Genomic DNA, 21,699 nt, shown 5'->3' with positions numbered 1-21,699 from the left:
GTGATCCCTTGATGCCTCAGAATATGCCCTACCAACCGATCCCTTCTTCTAGTCAAGTTGTGCCACAAATTTCTCTTCTCTCCAGTCCTATTCAAAACCTCCTCATTAGTTGTGTGATCTAGCCATCTAATCTTCAGCATACTTCTGTAGCCCCACATTTCGAAAGCTTCTATTCTCTTCTTGTCTAAACTATTTATAGTCCACGTTTCACTTCCATACTTGGCTACACTCCGTACAAATACTTTCAGAAACGACTTCCTGACACTTAAATCTATACTCGATGTTAACAAATTTCTCTTCTTCAGAAACGCTTTCCTTGCCATTGCCAGTCTACATTTTATATCCTCTCTACTTCGACCATCATCAGTTATTTTGCTCCCCAAATAGCAAAACTCCTTTACTACTTTAAGTGTCTCATTTCCTAATCTAATTCCCTCAGCATCACTCGACTTAATTCGACTACATTCCATTATCCTCGTTTTGCTTTTGTTGATGTTCATCTTATATTCTCCTTTCAAGACAATGTCCATTCCGTTCAACTGCTCTTCCAAGTCCTTTGATGTCTCTGATAGAATTACAATGTCATCGGCGAACCTCAAAGTTTTTATTTCTTCTCCATGGATTTTAATACCTACTCCAAATTTTTCTTTTGTTTCCTTCACTGCTTGCTCAATATACAGATTGAATAACATCGGGGAGAGGCTACAACCCTGTCTCACTCCCTTCCCAACCACTGCTTCCCTTTCATGCCCCTCGACTCTTATAACTGCCATCTGGTTTCTGTACAAATTGTAAACAGCCTTTCGCTCCCTGTCTTTTACCCTTGTCACCTTTAGAAGTTGAAAGAGAGTATTCCAGTCAACAGTGTCAAAAGCTTTATCTAAGTCTACAAATACTAGAAACGTAGGTTTGCCTTTCCTTAATCTTTCTTCTAAGATAAGTCGTATGGTCAGTATTGCCTCACGTGTTCCAATATTTCTACGGAATCCAAACTGATCTTCCCCGAGGTCGGCTTCTACCAGTTTTTCCATTCGACTGTAAAGAATTCGCATTAGTATTTTGCAGCTGTGACTTATTAAACTGATAGTTCGGTAATTTTCACATCTGTCAACACCTGCTTTCTTTGGGATTGGAATTATTATATTCTTCTTGAAGTCTGAGGGTATTTCGCCTGTCTCATACATCTTGCTCACCAGATGGTGGAGTTTCGTCAGGACTGGCTCTCTCAAGGCCATCAGTAGTTCTAATGGAATGTTGTCTACTCCCGGGGTCTTGTTTCGACTCAGGTCTTTCAGTGCTCTGTCAAACTCTTCACGCAGTATCGTATCTCCCATTTCATCTTCATCTACATCCTCTTCCATTTCCATAATATTGTCCTCAAGTACGTCGCCCTTGTATAGACCCTCTATATATTCCTTCCACGTTTCTGCTTTCCCTTCTTTGCTTACAACCGGAGTTCCATCTGAGCTCTTGATATTCATACAAGTGGTTCTCTTTTCTCCAATGGTCTCTTTAATTTTCCTGTAGGCAGTATCTATCTTACCCCTAGTGAGATAAGCCTCTACATCATTTGTCCTCTAGCCATCCCTGCTTAGCCATTTTGCACTTCCTGTCAATCTCATTTTTGAGACGTCTGTATTCCTTTTTGCCTGCTTCATTTACTACATTTTTATATTTTCTCCTTTCTTCAAGTAAGTTCAATATTTCTTCTGTTAACCAAGGATTTCTACTAGCCCTCGTCTTTTTACCTACTTGATCCTCTGCTGCCTTCACTACTTCATCCCTCAGAGCTACAAATTCTTTTTCTACTGTACTTCTTTTCACCATCCCTGTCAATTGTTCCCTTATGCTCTCCCTGAAACTCTCTACAACCTCTTGTTCTGTCAGTTTACCCGGATCCCATCTCCTTAAATTCCCACCTTTTTGCAGTTTCTTAAGTTTTAATCTACAGTTCATAACCAATAGATTGTGGTCAGAGTCCACATCTGCCCCTGGAAATGTCTTACAATTTAAAACCTGGTTCCTAAATCTCTGTCTTACCATTATATAATCTATCTGATACCTTCTAGTATCTCCAGGATTCTTCCATGTATACAACCTTCTTTCATGATTCTTGAACCAAGTGTTAGCTATGATTAAGTTACGCTCTGTGCAAAACTCTACCAGGCGGCTTCCTCTTTCATTTCTTAGCCCCAATCCATATTCACCTACTACGTTTCCTTCTGTCCCTTTTCCTACTCTCGAATTCCAGTCACCCATGACTATTAAATTTTCGTCTCCCTTCACTACCTGAATAATTTCTTTTATCTCATCATACATTTCTTCAATTTCTTCATCATCTGCAGAGCTAGTTGGCATATAAACTTGTACTACTGTAGTAGGCGTGGGCTTCCTGTCTATCTTGGCCACAATAATGCGTTCACTATGCTGTTTGTAGTAGCTTACCCGCACTCCTATTTTTTTATTCATTATTAAACCTACTCCTGCATTACCCCTATTTGATTGTGTGTTTATAACCCTATATTCGTCTGACCAAAAGTCTTGTTCCTCCTGCCACCGAACTTCACTAATTCCCACTATATCTAACTTTAACCTATCCATTTCCCTTTTTAAATTTTCTAATCTACCTGCCCAGTTAAGGGATCTGACATTCCACGCTCCGATCCGTAGAACGCCAGTTTTCTTTGTCCTGATAACGACGTCCTCCTGAGTAGTCCCCGCCCGGAGATCCGAATGGGGGACTATTTTACCTCCGGAATATTTTACCCAAGAAGACGCCATCATTTATCCATATAGTAAAGCTGCATGGCCTCGGGAAAAATTACGGCCGTAGTTTCCCCTTGCTTTCAGACGTTCGCAGTACCAGCACAGCAAGGTCGTTTTGGTTAATGTTGCAAGGCCAGGTCAGTCCATCATTCAGACTGTTGCCCCTGCAACTACTGAAAAGGCTGCTGCCCCTCTTCAGGAACCACACGTTTGTCTGGCCTCTCAACAGATACCCTTCCGTTGTATCGCTGAGGCACGCAAGCCTCCCCACCAACGGCAAGGTCCATGGTTCATGGAGAAGGATTTCACACATCCTCTTATATAAAGTTTGCAAATCCAGTATTTATGATATCATAATACACTCATGCTCATAAATTAAGGATAATTGCAGAATGTGGCGCCACACAACGTGGCACTACACAAAACTGGCGCTAATAGCAAAGTCGCATAGGGAATACACACGTCACAGATCTGTATGTCCATGGTATTGGTTATAAGTTGAGAAAAGCGTCCCGAAACACATGTGCTACAAAACGCCACTGTTTCCTGCGCATGTAGCCCGACATCAATATGGGATACGATCTCCATGCACACGTACACAGGCCGCACAACGGGTTGGCATACTCTGGATCAGGTGGTCGAGCAGCTGCTAGGGTATAGCCTCCCATTCTTGCACCAGTGCCTGTCTGAGCTCCTGATGTGTCCTAGGGGTTTGAAGAAGTGCACCGATACGTCGACCGAGGGCATCCCAGACGTGCTCTATGGGGTTTAGGTCTGGAGAACAGCCAGGCCACTCCATTCGCCTGATATCTTCTGTTTCAAAGTACTCCTCCATGATAGCAGCTCGGTGGGGCCGTGTGTTATCATCCATCAGGAGGAAGGTGGGACCCACTGCACCCTTGAAAAGGCTGACATATTGGTGCAAAATGATATCCCGATACACCTGACCTGTTACAGTTCCTCTGTCAAAGACATGCAGGCGTGTACGTGAACCAGTCATAATATCTGGTTCCTGGTTCACGCCAGATGAAAACCCGGCGAGAATTACTGTTCAGACAATACCTGGACTCGTCCATGAACATAACCTGGGTCCACTGTTCCAATGACCATGTACTTGACACCAGGCTTTAGGGGCTCTCCTGTGATCAGGGTCAGTGGAATGCACCTTGCAGGTCTCCGGGAGAATAAACCATGTCTATTCAGTCAACTGTGAACTGTGTGTCTGGAGACAACTGTTCCAGTGGCTGCGGTAAAGTCCCGAGCAAGGCCACCTGCAGTACTCAGTGGCCGTCGGCGGGCACTGATGGTGGGATATCGGACTTCAAATGGCTCTGAGCACTATGGGACTTAATATCTGTGGTCATCAGTCCCCTAGAACTTAGAACTACTTAAACCTAACTAACCTAAGGACATCACACACATCCATGCCCGAGGCAGGATTCGAACCTGCGACCGTAGCAGTCGCGCGGATCCGGACTGAGCGCCTAGAACTGATATCGGACTTCTTGTGGTGTTGTACACTGTGGAAGTCCCGTACTGTAGCGCCTGGACACGTTTCCTGTCTGCTGGAATCGGTTCCATAACCTTGAGATCACACTTTGTGGCACACGGAGAGCCCGTGCTACGACCTGCAGTGTTTGACCAGCCTCCAGTCGCCCTAGTACTCTACCCCTCATAACGTCATCAATATGTGTTCTTTGAGTCATTTTCAACGCACATTCACCATTAGCATGTCTGAAAACGTCTGAACACTTACTCGCTGCACCGTACTCTGACATGCACCAACGCACCTCTGCGAATGTGGACTGCTGTGGACTGCGACGACCGCAGGTCAAATACAACGCATGGTCATACCCCGAGGTGATTTAAACCCGCAAACCGCCCACCAGAGCGTTGTTTCACAATGTATCAGCATTTACTTCCGACCACACGTTGCTATGGCTTGCTCTGGTTAAACGGAAAAGAAAGCAAAGAGAAAGCGCATGTTTCTAACATGTATGAGATTTTGATATACACCCTAATCTCCTTCTCCTCGGTCTTTATCTGTCTCCTCGTCCCCGTTTCTATGTATATTTCCTCTTCCTCCCCACCCCCCTTTCTCTGTCCTTCTTATCCTCCCCTCTCTCTCAAAATCTCCTCCTACCTCTGTCTCTCCCCCTCTCTCTGTCTATCATCTCCTCCACACTTTCTGCGACCCCCTCTTCCTCCATTTCCTCCTCCCCATTCTCTCTGTCAGCCTCCTCCTTTCCGCTTTCTGTGTCCATTTTCTCTGACCCCGCTGTCCACTTCCTCTTCCCTCCTCTCTCTGACCTTGACCCTTGTTTATTGTTATTCCAAATATGTACTCTGTAGTAGTATTGTAATCATAAGTCGATTAGTCATAAATACAGCTTTCCTGATTGTTAACAACATTTCAATATTATTTACTCTATGTCCGTCCGTATTTTCATTAGAGCATTGTATAAAAATTTGAAGTAAATCGGTCAAGAACTTTTCCACATTTTTGGTAATAACATTTTCCCTTTGTGTATTAGATATATTTAGAGAATGGGTATTAGAAACAAGCGCGTATTCGAATGCAGTGTTGTGTCACTATGGTATATATATTTATACCAGTCGCTTGTATTCGAATGCAACGTTATGTCAAAATTTCAAAGGAATTGTTAAAGAAGTATCAGAGATTTAAGTTTTGAACAAACGAACATGATGTTTTTGCTAACAACGTATCCTCTTTATACAGTTGTCAATTAACGGGTAAGTGGTTACTATGTTGTCTGGAGGAGCAGTTGCGTCATTATCCGGTGTGGTCAAACGCTGGTAAGGTAGCTCAGCGTGTTCGGTCGAAGGGCTCACTGTCCTCTGTAATTAAAGAAAAAAACTGAGTGAAAGGATACACGATCAGCTTCAATAGGTGTCATGCGGCGTACGCCCCGACCAAATGCAACGAACAAAATAAATAAAAATGCCTATGATACCTGTCTATCACCCAGGAGGTGCGGGTTCGATTCCCGGTAGCGGAAATCCGCATTTTTGTTGCTCCTCTTATGCGACTTGTCTCAACTTTGCTCGATATATTATTTATACATTTATATGCCATATGGCGTTCCAGTAGATATACAAAAATACGCGCGCATCGAACGCAACGTTGTGTCACAATTTCAAAGCAATCGGAGAAGAACGTTCGCTGATTTCCTATGTTGAACAAACGAACCTGTACATTTTTATTTAAACAGACTTATACATGTAATGTAATTAAAAATCTGTCGGTAGAGCACTTTCCCGCGAAAGGCAAAGGTCCCGAATTCGAGTCTCGGTCTGGCACACAGTTTTAATCTGTCAGGAAGTTTTATGTTCAGTAGCTCTCCCAAAGGCAATTAAAGTTATAGGGCGCTTGTTAATACTGACGTTGAAATCTTTCGCATTTCCTATACGACATAGATACAGGGTCAGATATAATTTTTATTTATGGAATTACAGCATATGCTAGCATCTAGCGCATCTGATGGGGCTTAGAAAACTATTTCAAATGTCTGTACGTTTCCAGGTTTTTGTGGAAATAACTACAGTTTCGCCGGGCAGTTTTCCATTGAAACCCTTTCCATTTCTGCTTACTTGTAAAATCCGAAGCAGGAACGTCGGTCGTTCGTACTTCATAATGATAAACAGCTGTATTCACGAGAAAAGAGCACTGTATTAACCTTTTTAGATCTGAAGGAAAAAAGGTAAGTGTAGCCTATCTTTGTCTGCAGACGCATGAATGCTTCTTAAAAATAAAACACCTGCTGTCGGACAAATGTGTCCACAGATACTACTCGAAATTGTAATTAGACGGAATACACTTTAAATAAATTGAATATTTTATTCAGAACGACTGACGACATGTCGCTCACAAAATAAATACTTTTCTTGACGAAAAGTAGTTTTGTACTTTACTTGAACATGTGCCCAAATCATTTAAAATCGATTGCAAGGCACATTTGAAACCGCTGTTCGAGAGATAGATTAACAGATAAAAGTACATTGAATGATATGCTGTTGCTTGCTGCGGCGGTTTAGCGGCACGTATCGTCTGACGTAACTGGGGCTTTATGATTAAAATGCATCTTTCAGTGTTCCCATAGAAAGAGATCAAGAGAGTCAATCAGGGCCCCACCTCAGCTGTTGTACTTCAGCTTTCTGTCCTATACAACAGTCAGGAAACTTTTCTTCAGTGTTTGCGTTTCAACACGGGAAGAGTAAGCTAAACAACCGTTGCGTTCTAAACACATATATTGTCGCTTATCCAGTGGTACCGCTTCTAGAAGAACAGTTAGAATGTTCGTAAGAAAGTGTGCATACGTATTCCCATTTGACACACTTGTGATGAATTAATATACCACTGTGGAATTTCGTATAATGCCGCAATGTACTTTTACTCTCTCCGGTCATTGGTGTTGTACCTGGCGAAGCCAACTTGCGTTTTCGGCTACCTAGTAGTGCGTGTTAAGTAAATTTACATTGTCGTGGATCGTAAACGTTGATTCGGCGTTAGAGAGGATGCGCTGGAAAAATGTGATGTCTTCTTCCAAGCGTTGCACAGCAGACTGACAAAATCCTATTTGGCGTTCGAAGTCACGTTATCCGAAAGCCTGATGTAGTGTCGGATGATAAGGGTGAAATTGACATAGATACAAGATGTGAATGACACTCGTCTGGCTGATCCCAGATATCTTGGCAATACGTCTGGTGCCACAATGGGAACTGATAAACGTAGTAGACAGAAAGGCTTGCTCGTGAGCTCTGTCGGTTGAAGTCTTCGTCCTCGCCTCCTGTTTGATGTTGAAGCTACCTGTTCTCAATAGTAACTCAACACTTCCTGCAAGTGCCTAGGGTGACGGACTGCAACGATCGGGATAGACAACCCGATGCGGCCGTACGCCTAAGACAGCATTTCTTTGACATTCGCCGCATGAAATTGCGTCCACTGTGTGCGCCGAGCCGGGACGACGAAAAGGGCGAAAATTCACTTCTCCGATTTTCACGTTGTAAAAACTCTTGGCGGCATATAAGACTACGTCACATCGTTCAGGGAACTTAACTTTTCCTCGTAAGCATTACGTTCTCGTGCAATAATAAAACGCTTACATTTCATTTCGCGTGATGTTTTAGTTCCTTAACATTTCTCAATCGATTTTGAAGAAAATATTCGGTTAAAATACCGGATTTTTATACATGTGATAGTTTAGCATCTTCATAAACCATTTACCTTTCCACAATTCGTAACAGCCACTGTGAAATGAAACTGTTTGTCAAACAATGTATTGGATTTACAAATCTTATAGTGAGAAAGTTTGACAGCCAGAGGCTTACTGTCGGATGCGTTTTACACCAAACATTAATAAGAATTAAATTTGGCTAAAAGTTCACAAAACTTTTGGACATGGTACGGACACGGATATCTGTCTCTGTTCATAGTAAATGCGGGCTACTGAGTGGTGTCAATGCCGCGATTGCAAGCCTACGGTATTCGCGCGTGTTTAACGTAACGTTAAACACTGCGGGAGAGAAAAAATGAATAACTAACGATCAGTGCGGGCCTAGTGTCGATCTCTCGAGTTATTTTAATGATTGATGTCCAGAAAACTCCAAATATTCTTTCGGCAACGACCGATTATTCTGACTATGCCTTTAAAATAGGCCACATTTGACAGTATATAAGGCAATCAATTATTTGTTATCAACATCCAACACAAAGGGTTCAAATGGCTCTGAGCACTATGGGACTTAACTTCTGACGTCATCAGTCCCCTAGAACTTAGAACTACTTAAACCTAACTAACCTAAGGACATCCACACACATCCATGCCCAAGGCAGGATTCGAACCTGCGACCGTAGCGGTCGCGCGGTTCCAGACTGTAGCGCCTAGAACCGCTCGGCTACACCAGCCGGCCAACATCCTACAATTAATAAAACATACATTTCATAGCTGGAAGTTGGAAATAAGAATAAATTAACCTGGGACCACTCTGTGGATGGACAATATTAAAAGATAACGTTATTCTACTTCATTGCTTTCTAGTTCGAACTGAAAAAGAGCAGAGGCCAAAGAATAGAATTACATTTACTTTTATATACACAGAAGAGCCCAAGAAATTAACACCTACCTAATATCGTGTAGGGCCCCCCCGCGAGCACGCAGAAGTGCCGCAATATGACGTGCCATCGACTGGACTAATGTCTGAAGTAGTGCTGGAGGGAACTGACACCATGCATCCTGCAGTACTGTTCATAAATCCGTAAAAGTACGAAGGGGTGGAGATCTCTTCTGAACAGCACATTGCGAGACATACCAGATATAATGTTCATGTCTGGGACGTTTGGTAGGCAGGTGAAGTGTTTACACTCATAAGAGTGCTCCCGGAGCCACTCTGTAGCAGTTATGGACGTGTGGGGTGTCGCATTGTCCGGCTGGAATTGCCAAAGTCCGTCGAAATGCACAATGGACATGAATGGAAGCAGGTGATCAGACAGGATGCTTACGAGCGCGTCACCTCTCAGAGACGTATCTAGACTTATCAGGGATCCACTATCACTCCAACTGCACGCACACTACACCATTACAGAGCCTCCACCAGTTTGAGTATGAATGTTTGTGGAACTGTAAAAATGTTTAACGTATTACTGAACTGTATCTCTGTGTGAGTTAGATACTGATTTATGAACAGTCAGTTGTATCATGGGACTTTACAATGCGCGCATTTGAGATAAATAGTTAAATTGAGGGGATTTTGTGTCGCATTTACGCAAACTTAAATGCTCAATGACTGCTATTGTTATTTATTTTATTCATTATTTGCATACTTCTTACAGGGTCACCATTCCATATTATTATTTGTAAGTTGGATGAATAAATCATCTTTGGTGTAGCTGTCGTTATTCATTCTAAGGGAGTTATCTTTCATGTCATTTATTTTAAAATTAATCAATCCTGTTTATGTTTAATTCGTAGAGCTCAGACTGCAGGATCACTTGTAAAACCAATTTCTTTCGGCGAATATAGATGCTGGGCTTAGTGTGAGGGTGTGTTTCCCTACCCTACAACATACAAGGAGTTACTCTTTATAGAAATGGATCGTATATTTGTCCATTCTTCCCAAGCTGCGATACAGTTCCTTCGGCGGCCGAGACTCCGAGGAAAAGGGGTAGAGAGCATGCTTTTGCTAAGTATCTAGCTCGAAGGGTTAGCTGATACTTGACGTACACGGTTTATTTAACAAAAATTTTGAGAAATCACTTGATAAAAAAGGAGGAATTATGGTTTTTTTTAACGTGAAGTCGAAGGTTCTATTGTCGATATTACCAACCTGTTTTATTTTAATTTTAATGACATATTTATTATGAAATGGATATGTCAATTAACAAATTTTGAATCATAATTTTTCACAGAAATATAATCTTTTTATTTTTAATAATAGTCGAAAGAAACTGGTAATATGCATGTTACATTAACGCAGTACAAAAATGAGTAACAGAAAACAGAAAATGATATACAAAAACACTTCATACAATTTTTTCTGAATATCTAGAATTTTATGTTTGAAATGGTATTCAAATCTTGTCTGTAGCGCCCATAGAAGTAATTCATTTTATTTTTTAAATAACTACTTGCACAAGCATTTGTCTGCCAGACGTCAATACGACGCAGCTTCAGTTGTCAAACTCAGAAATGCCTGCTTACAAGTTCTTTCAAATTCGTCACGATTTGTATATAAACATAAAGTTGAAGAAGGATACTTGGTTAGCCTGGTATCGCTTGGCTTCATGGAATTCTAAATTCTCTTGTTTCTTTACTTCTACAGGCTTGCTTTTACACGTAGCCTGCGGTGATAACGTGTTTTATTACTGTGAGAAAGTGATTAGTTTTGCTAGCAATAGTCGAATTATAATTACAAAATGCATAGGCAACATAACAGAGTATTCAAACTCCATGTTTATCGGAGAAAAAAGCGTAAAGCAGTGAAGAAACAAATTTATCATCTGCTGTTTCACCAGTGCCTTCTAAGCTAAATAGGTCTACTGCTGCACCCAATGAAAGTTATTCCCAAAAGAAAATGAGCGCTATAAATAATAAATAAAATGCTATAAATAAGGGCAGTGAAGCGTTTAAAATAACTGATATTTCTGTTTTAACTAGTGTTTTGGAGAATCTCGTTTTATGCAAACAGTGTAGAGTGAAGGCATTAAATTAGAAATAAACAATCTATAGGAACGCCTTCAGAGGTACAGTTGATTCATAAGGACTGTAAATATAGTGTTAGTCTTTTTCTTCATACATTATTACAATTGGTGATAGCAACGAATTGTACAGTTACAATATTAGATTGGTATGTGGCCTGCTTTCCATTTCGAAAGGAAAAACACCCGGGAATATGCTATGTGCCTCCTCCCGGCCTCCTCCCCATCAAAATTTAGCAATTGTAATTTTGTATTAGGGTCTGCTTCTGGATGTGGTACTAATGAATGAGTAAGTGCTGCAGTGGAGAAAGCAGTGTTAGAAAATGTAGACTCTGACAATGAGAGGGATTTCAAATGGAGCATTTGGTGGTACCTGGCTAAAGCAAAGCCACGCTTTAAAAAACGGTGTCGTCACAGCCTCAAGTGTGGACGCAAGCAAAGTGATCGATATCACCATTATGTACAAATTTCATAGGTGTTCAGAGCGACAAAAACAACTTCGTTTAGACAATTTTATAGCAGGTTTCAATGGAACGAGTAGAGCCATGGGAGTAGTAGGAGTGAAGAAACTTTCTCAACGCTCTCAGCTGTGTTATGATGTACAGTGCATCAATTATTTAAGAGATGGGGACTGCAAAGACTATAATGAAGTTTTGGTACTTAAACCAATGAGGACAGGGCAGAAATTTAAAAAAAAAAAAACAAGTGTGAGTAGCATATGCATAAGAGACTGGGAACCCGTCTTCAAAAACTGAAGTCGTCACTAGGGAAAATTTGCATCAGTGATGGGAAACTAAATTGCGGCAAGGATAAACTGGCAATGCCAGCTATAAAGAGACTTCAACATTATTATGATTAGCCATAGTACTCATTGTACAGAACCGATGGAGAAATCAGTAAGGGCAGAGTATTTTCATATACTGTCCACCAATGATGAACCTCAACATGGGCTCTGCTCAGCATATGTACAAAGCTGGCACAAATGAAACAAGGGTTTAGCAATTGGTGAAAAATATAATCATCAACAAAATCTGCCTGTCGCAGTTACGGGGGCAGTGAAGCCAGTATTCAATTACTTGAGCAAACACTTATCCACGTCGAAAGTATTTGCATGACAGGACAGAGAATGCAAAAATTAACGAAATACATCCGGACAGGCCTTGAAGGTCCAGAGGTAACGACCGACCGCCGTGTCCTCCTCAGCCGATAAGTGTCGTTGGATGCAGATGTGGAGGGGCATGTAGTCAGCACACCGCTCTCCGTGCCGTCGTCAGTTTTGGTGACCGGAGCCGCTATTTCTCAATCGAGCAGCTCCTTAATTGGCCTCAAAAGAGCTGAGTGCATCCCACTTGCCAACAGCACTCGGTAAACCCATCCAACTGCTAGCTAAGCCAGACAGCGCTGAACTTCGGTGATCCGAAGGGAACCGTCGCGGCCATGCCTTCGGCACAGAGCACAAACAAATCTCTGAACAGTGTCATTTCGACTCGTTTGCCCAACAATGTCTATGCAGCTGTTATACACTTTACACTGTGCGGTCTATGATACCATTGCTACTTTCAAGCAAGGTCACATTAATAAATGTGAAGTGCTTCTGACTCTAGGATTAGGTGTAGGCTGTCTGTAGAGGCACTGAGAAATTCGGATAGTGAGAAACTCAGAAATTCAGAAAATCAGCTAAAGACATGCAATATGGATGCAAGAGAAACTAAAAAAGGCGCCAAGAGTAAATTACAACTGGAAGATGAGGTGCACCCTGACGATCCAAGCTAAGCAGCAGGTATGTTTTCATGTTTCAACTTTGGACTCCGTTTTATACCATTCTGTTTTTTCAATACAAAAGATACATTCTCTCAGTCTGTATTCAAGACGGAAAGCTGACATTTTCAGGATATACTCAGACATATATTTTGCATCAACTGCAGTTATTTTTAATATGAACTGAGATGTTTTAAAACTTTATCAGGAAGATCGGATTGAAATTTAAAAGAATAATCAAGCTTTATAGTGTGACTGCATGAACAGATATTTACAATTTTGGAGAAAGAGTCAATGAACTATTCAAATACCGCAAAAAAATTACTACTACTGAATTATTTAAACAACTCGTAGAATATATAACATCTTTGACTGTTGTATTACTCTGTGGAAAAGTCGATGTGAGAGGTTGACGTAATGAACTAAGGACTCATGCTGATCTGGGCATTGGCAGGTACGGACGTTTTAGGAATTTTAGGAGAAAGAGTCATTATCGGCCACAGTTGAGAACAGTTTCTCGTTTGACGCATTCTAATTAAATATAAAAAGATTGTATTGAAAGAAGACTTTCAAGAAAACAGCTGTATGACTTGCTGAATGCATTTCAAATGATTTAAAGGTACAAATGGACTACTTTCTTTTCCATATATTAACTTATGTGGAAATCGTCGGAGACTTTGTGGTATTTTATTGCTAAAGTGACTCCTACACAAAACCTGCTTACAAGAAAGGTTATTGAATGCCTATTGTCACGATGGTCTGCCTTGTATCTATGGTAACAGGTAGGTAGTTTTAGCAATACTTTCTTTTCCATATATTAACTTATGTGGAAGTCGTCGGAGACTTTGTGGTATTTTATTGCTAAAGTGACTCCTACACAAAACCTGCTTACAAGTAAGGTTATTGAATGCCTATTGTCACGATGGTCTGCCTTGTATCTATGGTAACAGGTAGGTCGTTTTAGCAATATTTTACGGACCTGTCATAGCATTGTCGACAAAATTCACTGTTTCTCTCTGACGGAATAAATTTTCTTAGGAAGTCATTCACAAGATGTGCACGATGGGGACGCGAATTGTCGTCCATGAAGACGAATGCCTCGCCAATATGCTGCCGATATGGTTGCACTATCGGTCGGAGGATGGCATTCATATATCGTACAGCCGTTACGGCACCTTCCATGACCACCAGCGGCGTATGTCGGCCTCACATAATGCCACCCCAAAACAGCAGGGAACCTCCACCTTGCTGGACAGTGTGTCTAAGGCGTTCAGCCTGACCGGGTTGCATCCATACACGCATCCAACTGTTGTCTGGTTGAAGGCATATGCGACACTCATCGGTGAGAACGTGATGCCAATTCTGAGCGGTCCATTCGGCATGTTGTTGGGCCCATCTGTACCGCGGTGCATGGTGCCTTGGTTGCAACGATGGACCTCGCCATTGACGTGGGGAGTGATGTTGCGCATCATGCGGCCTACCGCGCACAATTTGAGTCGTAACGCGATGTCCTGTGGCTGCACGAAAAGCATTATTCAACATGGTGGCGTTGCTGTCAGGGTTGCTCCGAGCCGTAATCCGTACGTGGCGGTCATCCACTGCTGTAGTAACGCTTGGGCGGCCTGAGCGAGGCATGCCATCGACAGTTCCTGGCTCTCTGTATCTCCACCATGTCCAAACAACATCGCTCTGGTTCACTCCGAGACGTCTGCAAACTTCCCTTGTTGAGAACCCTTCCTGGCACAAAGTAACAATTCGGAAGCGATCGAACCGCGGTATTGACCATCTAGGCATGGTTGAACTACAGACAACACGAGGCGTCATCTTTGGGCGGGTTTAGTGACATCGCTGGACTGTCAAAGGGACTTTGTCTGAGATACAATATGCACAGGAGTCCTGGGAACCACGGTGATGCAAATTTGTTTTTGATATATGTATGTATACAGATATATCAAAGCTTAGAGCAGAAAATATATATCTTCCCTTACAAGAGACAATATTACCAGGTGTACCGGTATGAAATGAGCGTTTTTTTGTGAAAATGAAACACTAATTTTGAATTGAAAAGTAAAAACATTTTATTCAAAGTACTGACCATTGATTTCTATATATTTTGACCACCTTTCTGAAGCAAACCAATCAGACATCCAATTTTCGACTTCTTCGTAAGAATCTAAGTGTTCCTCAGCCAATGCGTGTCCCAATGATGAAACAAATGGTAGTCAGAAGGGGCCAAGTCTGGTGAATACGGCAGGTGGGGTAACAGATCCCAGCCAAGTGTTTTGATTGTATCCTGGACCAGTTTTGCTTTGTGTGCAGGTGCATTGTCGTGTAAAAAAATTACTTTGTCTTCTGGCCCATTCTGGTCTTTTTTCGATCAATGCAGTGTTCAAATTGACCATTTGTTGTCTGTAGCGATTAGTATTCTCAGTTTCACCGAGTTTTAGAAGCTCATGATACACCACACCTCTCTGATCCCACCAAACACAGAGCATTGTCTTCTTGCCGAATCTATCTGGTTTTGCAGTCGATGTTGATGGTTGTCCCGGATTAACCCATGATTTTTCCCGTTTAGGATTCTTAAAATAAATCGATTTTTCATCGCCAGTAACAATTCAATGCAAAACTGATTTTCTTTCATGTCTTTGAAGAAAAATTTGACAAATGGTTTTTCGGTTTTGCATCTGTCTTTCATTCAATTCATATGGCACCCATTTTCTACACTTTTGGTACTTTTCCATAGCTTTCAAACGGTCAGAAATTGTTTGTTGTGCAACATTTAGCATTGCTGCCGTTTGCTTCTAACTCAAAGTATCATCTTCATCCAATATTGCTTGCAATTCGGCATCTTCGAACTTTTTTGGCGGTCTTCCACATTCTTTATTTCTTACATCAAAATCATTATTTCTGAACCGTTGAAACCATCTTTTGCATGTTGCTTCTGTTAGAGCATGATCACCATATGCCTCGAAAGCATTCGATCCGACTCTGCAGCACTTTTTTTTCAAATCAAAACAAAAAATTAATGCTTACCGCAAATCATATCTTTCTGGTACTAAATTGGACATTGTTAACACGATGAAAACATATGATGTTGTTTGTTCCATGACTTGATGTATACTAAATATCTTTGACAGATGTCATACCAAACAAACAAAAAAAAATTAAGGCTCGTTCACAACAAATGTTCCCTATCGACACATTTGTATCTTAACGCTCATTTAATACCGGTACACCTATAGCTTCAGCACTTAGACAGTGAATGTATCTATGAGCCACAAAAATTTCAAAACTTTTGCTTGGATAGTTTTGAGATAACGTACCTTATACAAAACCTAATTTTACATTATCCAGTTAGAGATTTGCGTTTCCCCTCAACATTGCTCTAAATATTAAAAGCTGATGTTTTCGAGTTTTGATTTATAAGCGTTTTAGGGAGTTAATTCCCGGGTACTGACCTTAAAATCTTAATAAGTATGAAGAAAATCGGGCCACTCCGAGTCCCTTGTAAGATAAAAACTAACAGAACACTCGTGTAAGAGATAGAGGGACGCAGGAGAAGTGAAGTACTGAAGGGACAGTTACCTTCGACGCGGGCGAGCCGCATCATGGGGAGACAGGTGAAGTCGCGGATGCCGGTGTACTTGTGGACGCGGCCGTCCTGCGTGGTGGCGACCAGGTACTCGCCGAACCAGGCGAGCTGCCAGACGGGGCTGAAGGAGCCGGCGGCGAGGCGGTCTGCGCTGGCGAGCGGCCGGCCGTGGCGCGCCGTCGTGTCGAGCAGCAGCACGCCGCCGTCGTAGCGGCCCACCGCCAGCAGGTTGGGCCGCCGCTCCGAGAAGGCGAGCGCCGTCACCGCGGGGCCCATCTCGTACAGCCGCTCCGGCCGCGTCGGGTTCTTCACGCTCCACACGGCCACCGCGCCCGCCGTCTCGTCCGAGTACAGGAACTTGCCGTAGCCCACGGCCAGCAGGTTGCTGTCGGCCGCGTTCCAGCACATGGCCGTCACGCTCTTCCCCTTCACTTCCGGGCACGTGAACGTCCACAGCAGGTGCAGCCCGTACTTGAACTCCACCTCCATCCGCAGCGGGTCGGCCTGCATCAGCTCCTTGAACACCTTCTGTTCCAAGTCGTAGAAGTTGCTGTCGAGGATCCTCTCCACCTGCGAGCAGGCGTCCTGGAACGCGTCCGTCTTGACGATCGAAGCGAGCTGGTCCTCCGGCTCGAGCCTCTGGCTCTCCGACATGGGGAGGGACGCGTTGGACTGCGGCAGCGAGACGTCGCTCGTCTTGTCCCGCAGGATGGTGGTGAGCCCGCCGGTGCGGGCTGCCGGCCGCTTCAGCATCGCGGCGTACGTGTCGTAGATGTCCCAGACGCTGGCGAAGTCGCAGCTGTTGTTCCTGAAGAGGCGGGCCGTCAGAGCGACGGCGGTCTTCCTCATCATGCTCACCGTCTGCATCTCCATGGTGCTCCTCTTCCTCATCCTGCCCTTGCCCTGCGTCAGGTACTCGTACAGCTCGTTGTCCCGGCGAACGGCCTCTCCGAGCGGCGACTCGGCCACGCAGCTGACGCTGGGCCGCGAGAGGAGGAAGAAGGTGTCCGTCTCGGTCAAAACGGCCGTCTTAGCGGACTCTGCAGCGGCGGCCTCCTGGATGGCGCCCCTAGCTTCGGGCTCTGCCGGTAGATAGAACTGCGACGGCACGTCGTCGGCCTTGCCACTGCTTTCGGCTATGAAGTCGCTGCACGCAATCGAAGCGTCTTCGATGGTGTGAGTGAACAGCGACTGGTAGATGGATACCGTCGAGCTGAAGACGCTGGTGGCGCTTATGCCGCTCATAGCACTCAGAAAATCCGAGCCTGAAAGTTGAAAATGAAAGAGGAAGTAATATTAGGATCTAACGTATCGTCGACCATGGTGACATTACAAATAGAGCACATACTGTGACAGGGCAAGCATGGAGATGGAAGCACGCGGTTTAGCCTGATGAAGCTCCAGTACTTCTCAGGTATTCTGTTCGAAACGCACTAACTGATACCTACAGAGATGGATAAGTTCACCTCTTCTTAGTATCACAAAGAAAATAATTTTACTGGTTCCGTTTAATGTTGCTTTCCTTTCTTCGTGCAATTTCACTTTTGCCATAAATTTGCCTTTTTTCATTAGTTTTCGACGTTCACTCTCAGCCATAATCTACAGACCTTAGTAAAACCTTTTCACTATATGATTATCTTTTCTAATTGTTCTTCTGCAATATAGTATCTTGATGAAACTGTAATTTCCGGGTTCACTTTTATACTTCAGATCACTTTTACAGTTCGAAAAGAATCATTTTGTTTTTCTAACAAGGGAACCTCCCCATCGCACCCCCCTCAGATTTAGTTATAATTTGGCACAGTGGATAGGCCTTGAAAAACTAAACACAGATCAATCGAAAACAGGAAGAAGTTGTGTGGAACTATGAAAAAATAAGCAAAATATACAAACTGAGTAGTTCATGGGCAACATAGGCAACATCAAGGATGACGTGAGCACAGGAAGGCCGTGGTCCCGTGGTTAGCGTGAACAGCTGCGGAGGGAGAGGTTCTTGGTTCAAGTCTTCCCTCGAGCGATAACTTTACTTAATTTATTTTTGCAAAGTTATGATCTGTCCGTTCGTTCATTGACATCTCTGTTCACTTTAATAAGTTTAGTGTCTGTGTTTTGCGACCGCACCGCAAAACCGTGCGATTAGTAGACGAAAGGACGTGCCTCTCGAATGGGAACCGAAAACATTTGATCCAGGAAAACACGTCTGATATATTCTATACAACACTGGTGACGGCATGTGCGTCACATGACAGGAATATGTTGTCGACCCACCTAACTTGCACACTTGGTGAATGGGTAAAAATATTCATCTACCTTGCCCGATTTTGGTTTTCTTGTGGATGTGATAATCACTCCCAAAAAAGTGATGAAAAGATAAGAGTGTGTCACATAAACTGCAACAAATGAATGCAACAGTTTCACAGTCGTACAGTTTTCTCTGTGCTCTGGCAAAACATATGTTTTTAACGTTTTCAAATTTTTCCGTGTGTAGACCGTCAAATCCTGCATATGTCCAAGCAAATCTGAACATGTCCTGGAATTTTGGAGAGCGAAGTTGATAATGTGTGAGTGCCTGAACTTTGATAATTGTCTGAAAATAAAATATTAATCTTTTCGCTCGAGGGAGGACTTGAACCAAGGACCTCTCGTTCCGCAGCTGCTCACGCTAACTACGGGACCACGGCACTCCTGAGCTCAGTTGCTCCTTGATGTTGCATATCTTGCTCATGGACTATGCACTGTATATTTTGCTTATTTTTTTCATAGTTCCACACTTCTTCTTCCTGTTTTCTCGATTGATCAGTTTTTCAAGGCCTATCCACTGTGCCAACTTATAACTAAATCTAAGGGGTGTGGGGGGGGGGGGGGTGCGATGGGGAGGTTCCCTTGTAAGAGTCACTCTATATTCAGTTTTAATTACAACTGTATTGCTTATTGTGTTCAGTTCATAATACTATTAATATCAGGGCCACGTGACTTAATACTGACGTACGTGCTAGAGAGACGTGTTGTAATCATCCCTCGACTTTTCCGGAATCTTATGATAAATACTCATCGGGTTGTACTCCACAATCCAGAATTACCATGGTTACCAAACGGCTGAAAAGAAAGGTCATTCAAACCGGGTCAGCACGATCTTAGTCTGCGGGATTGCCTGAGGTAATCATTCTACGCAGCTCAGACATTACTAATTCAGAGACGCTTCATCAACAGGTCATGGAACGCAGTACAGCCGATCTTCTCAGTCCAAGGAAGTCTGAAAGAGTGTGACAGTCCATGATGCGTTTGTTGACGCAAACGGAGGACACTGAACATTGATTATGAGTTTTTGCATTGATAGCCTTATAAAATGTTGATAGTGCACAGCAGTAACCAGTCACAGTTTGGCGTTGGTTTACTTTACTGTGCAAGCACCCTTACCAGATGCTACCTTTTTCACTGTTTTCAGACGGCTTGCAAGCTTTTATCGAAATGCTTGGTACGCTGGTTTCCAGGTGAGCTACCATAAAAATAACTGCTAAGAACATTTCTTTTCGTCGTCTTTCAACAAATACTAACACTCGTCTTCTCTTCGTGTTTTCGCACGCACTTATATTGCTCTTCATTACTATTTACGTTCTATGGACAACGACACAGTTTCTAAGACGCGCCATGTGTTTTGAATCCGTTATATTGCACTAAAATAAATACGGGGTGATATATCAGATGCAAACAAATGCACTGAGGTGACAAAAGTCGTGGGATCTACATCTACAACTACGTAATTACGCTGCTATTCGCAATAAAGTGCCTGGCAGAGGGTTCAATGAACCACCTTCAAGCTGTCTCTCTACCGTTCCACTCTCGAAAGGCACGCGGGAAAAACGAGCACTTAAATTTTTCTGTGCGAGCCCTGATTTCTCTTATTTTGTCGTCATGATCATTTCTCCCTATGTAGGTGGGTGGCAACAGAATGTTTTCGTAATCGGAGGAGAAAACTGGTGATTGAAACTTCATGAGAAGATCCTGTCGCAACGAAAAATGTCTGTGGCACTATCTCCCCTATTTCGCGATAATACAAAACGAGCTGCCGTTCTTTGTACTTTTTCGATGTCATCCGTCAGTCCCACCTGATGCGGATCCCACATCGCACAGCAATACTCCAGAATAGGACGGCCAAGCGTGGTGTAAGCAGTCTCTTTAGTAGACCTGTTGCACCTTCTAAGTGTTCTGCCAATGAATCGCAGCCTTTGGTTTGCTCTACCCACAATATTATCTATGTGGTCGTTCCAATTTAGATTATTTGTAACTGTAATCCCTAAGTATTTAGTTGAATTTACAGCCTTCAGATTTGTGTTACTTATCATGTAATCGAAATTTAGCTGATTTCTTTTAGTACTTATGTTAATAACTTCACACTTTTCTTTATTCAAGGTCAATTGCCACTTTTCGCACCATACAGATATCTTATCTAAATCATTTTGCAAGCCGTTTTGATCATCTGATGACTTTATAAGATGGTAAATGACAGCATCATCTGCAAACAATCTAAGACGGCTACTCAGATTGTCTCCTATGTCGTTATTATAGACCAGAGACAATAGAGGGCCTATAACACTTCCTTGGGGAACGCCGGATATTACTTTTGTTTCACTCGATGACTTTCCGTCTATTACTACGAACTGTGACCTTTCTGACAGCATCCTGCCGTACGTTCTTTTGCCCTGCGTAGTGCAACAACTCGACGTGGCATGGACTCAACAAGTCATTTGCAGTTTGCTGCAGGAACGTTGAGCTATGCATCCTGTATAGGCGTCCATAATTGCGAAAGTGTTACGGTACAGCATTTTGCGAACGAACTGACCTCTAGATCGTGTCCCATAATTGTTCGAAGGAATTCATGTCGGGCGATATGAGTGCCTAAAGCATTCGCTCAAAATGTCCAGAATGTTCTTCCAACCAATCGCGAACAGTTGTGGAGCGGTGACATGGTGTATTGTCATCCATAAAATTTCCATCTTTGTTTTGAAGTGGCTGCAAATGGTCTCCAACCAGCAGAACATAACCATTTCCAGTCAATGATCGGTTCATTTGGGCCAGAGGATGCATTTTATTCCATGTAAACAAAGCTCACATCATTATGGAGCCACCATCAGCTTGCACTGTACCTTGTTGACAACTTGGGTTCACAAATTTGTAGCGGGATTTTTTTGTGCACTTTTCGCTTACATCAGGAAATGTTTGCTTGCACATTTTTGAGGTATTCCCTCGTTTGTCACTGCTGCTTTGTCGTGAGATCTGCGCCACACTCGAACCGTACCATCAGCTCTTACCATCTGAAATAGGGACTCATCTGTCCAGGCCAACATGGTCACGAGCCAAGGAGAGGCGC

At 42.9% G+C, this 21,699-nt stretch overlaps 1 protein-coding gene across 1 annotated transcript in view; it reads right to left on the bottom strand.

Annotated features, from left to right (window-relative positions):
- Nucleotides 1-21,699, bottom strand: part of LOC126172196 (dynein axonemal intermediate chain 4-like) — a 65,029-nt gene that overhangs the window by 27,252 nt on the left and 16,078 nt on the right. Inside the window, exon 2 of the mRNA XM_049920864.1 lies at nucleotides 16,325-17,596. Within this exon, the coding sequence (XP_049776821.1) occupies nucleotides 16,325-17,596 (1,272 nt within the window). The remainder of the gene's footprint in view (nucleotides 1-16,324; nucleotides 17,597-21,699) is intronic.

This window comes from Schistocerca cancellata, chromosome 1 (genome assembly GCF_023864275.1).
Source record: "Schistocerca cancellata isolate TAMUIC-IGC-003103 chromosome 1, iqSchCanc2.1, whole genome shotgun sequence".
Lineage (NCBI taxonomy): Eukaryota > Metazoa > Arthropoda > Insecta > Orthoptera > Acrididae > Schistocerca > Schistocerca cancellata.
The sequence above is the reverse complement of the archived record's forward strand: the minus strand, read 5'-3'. Positions and strand labels throughout refer to the sequence as shown.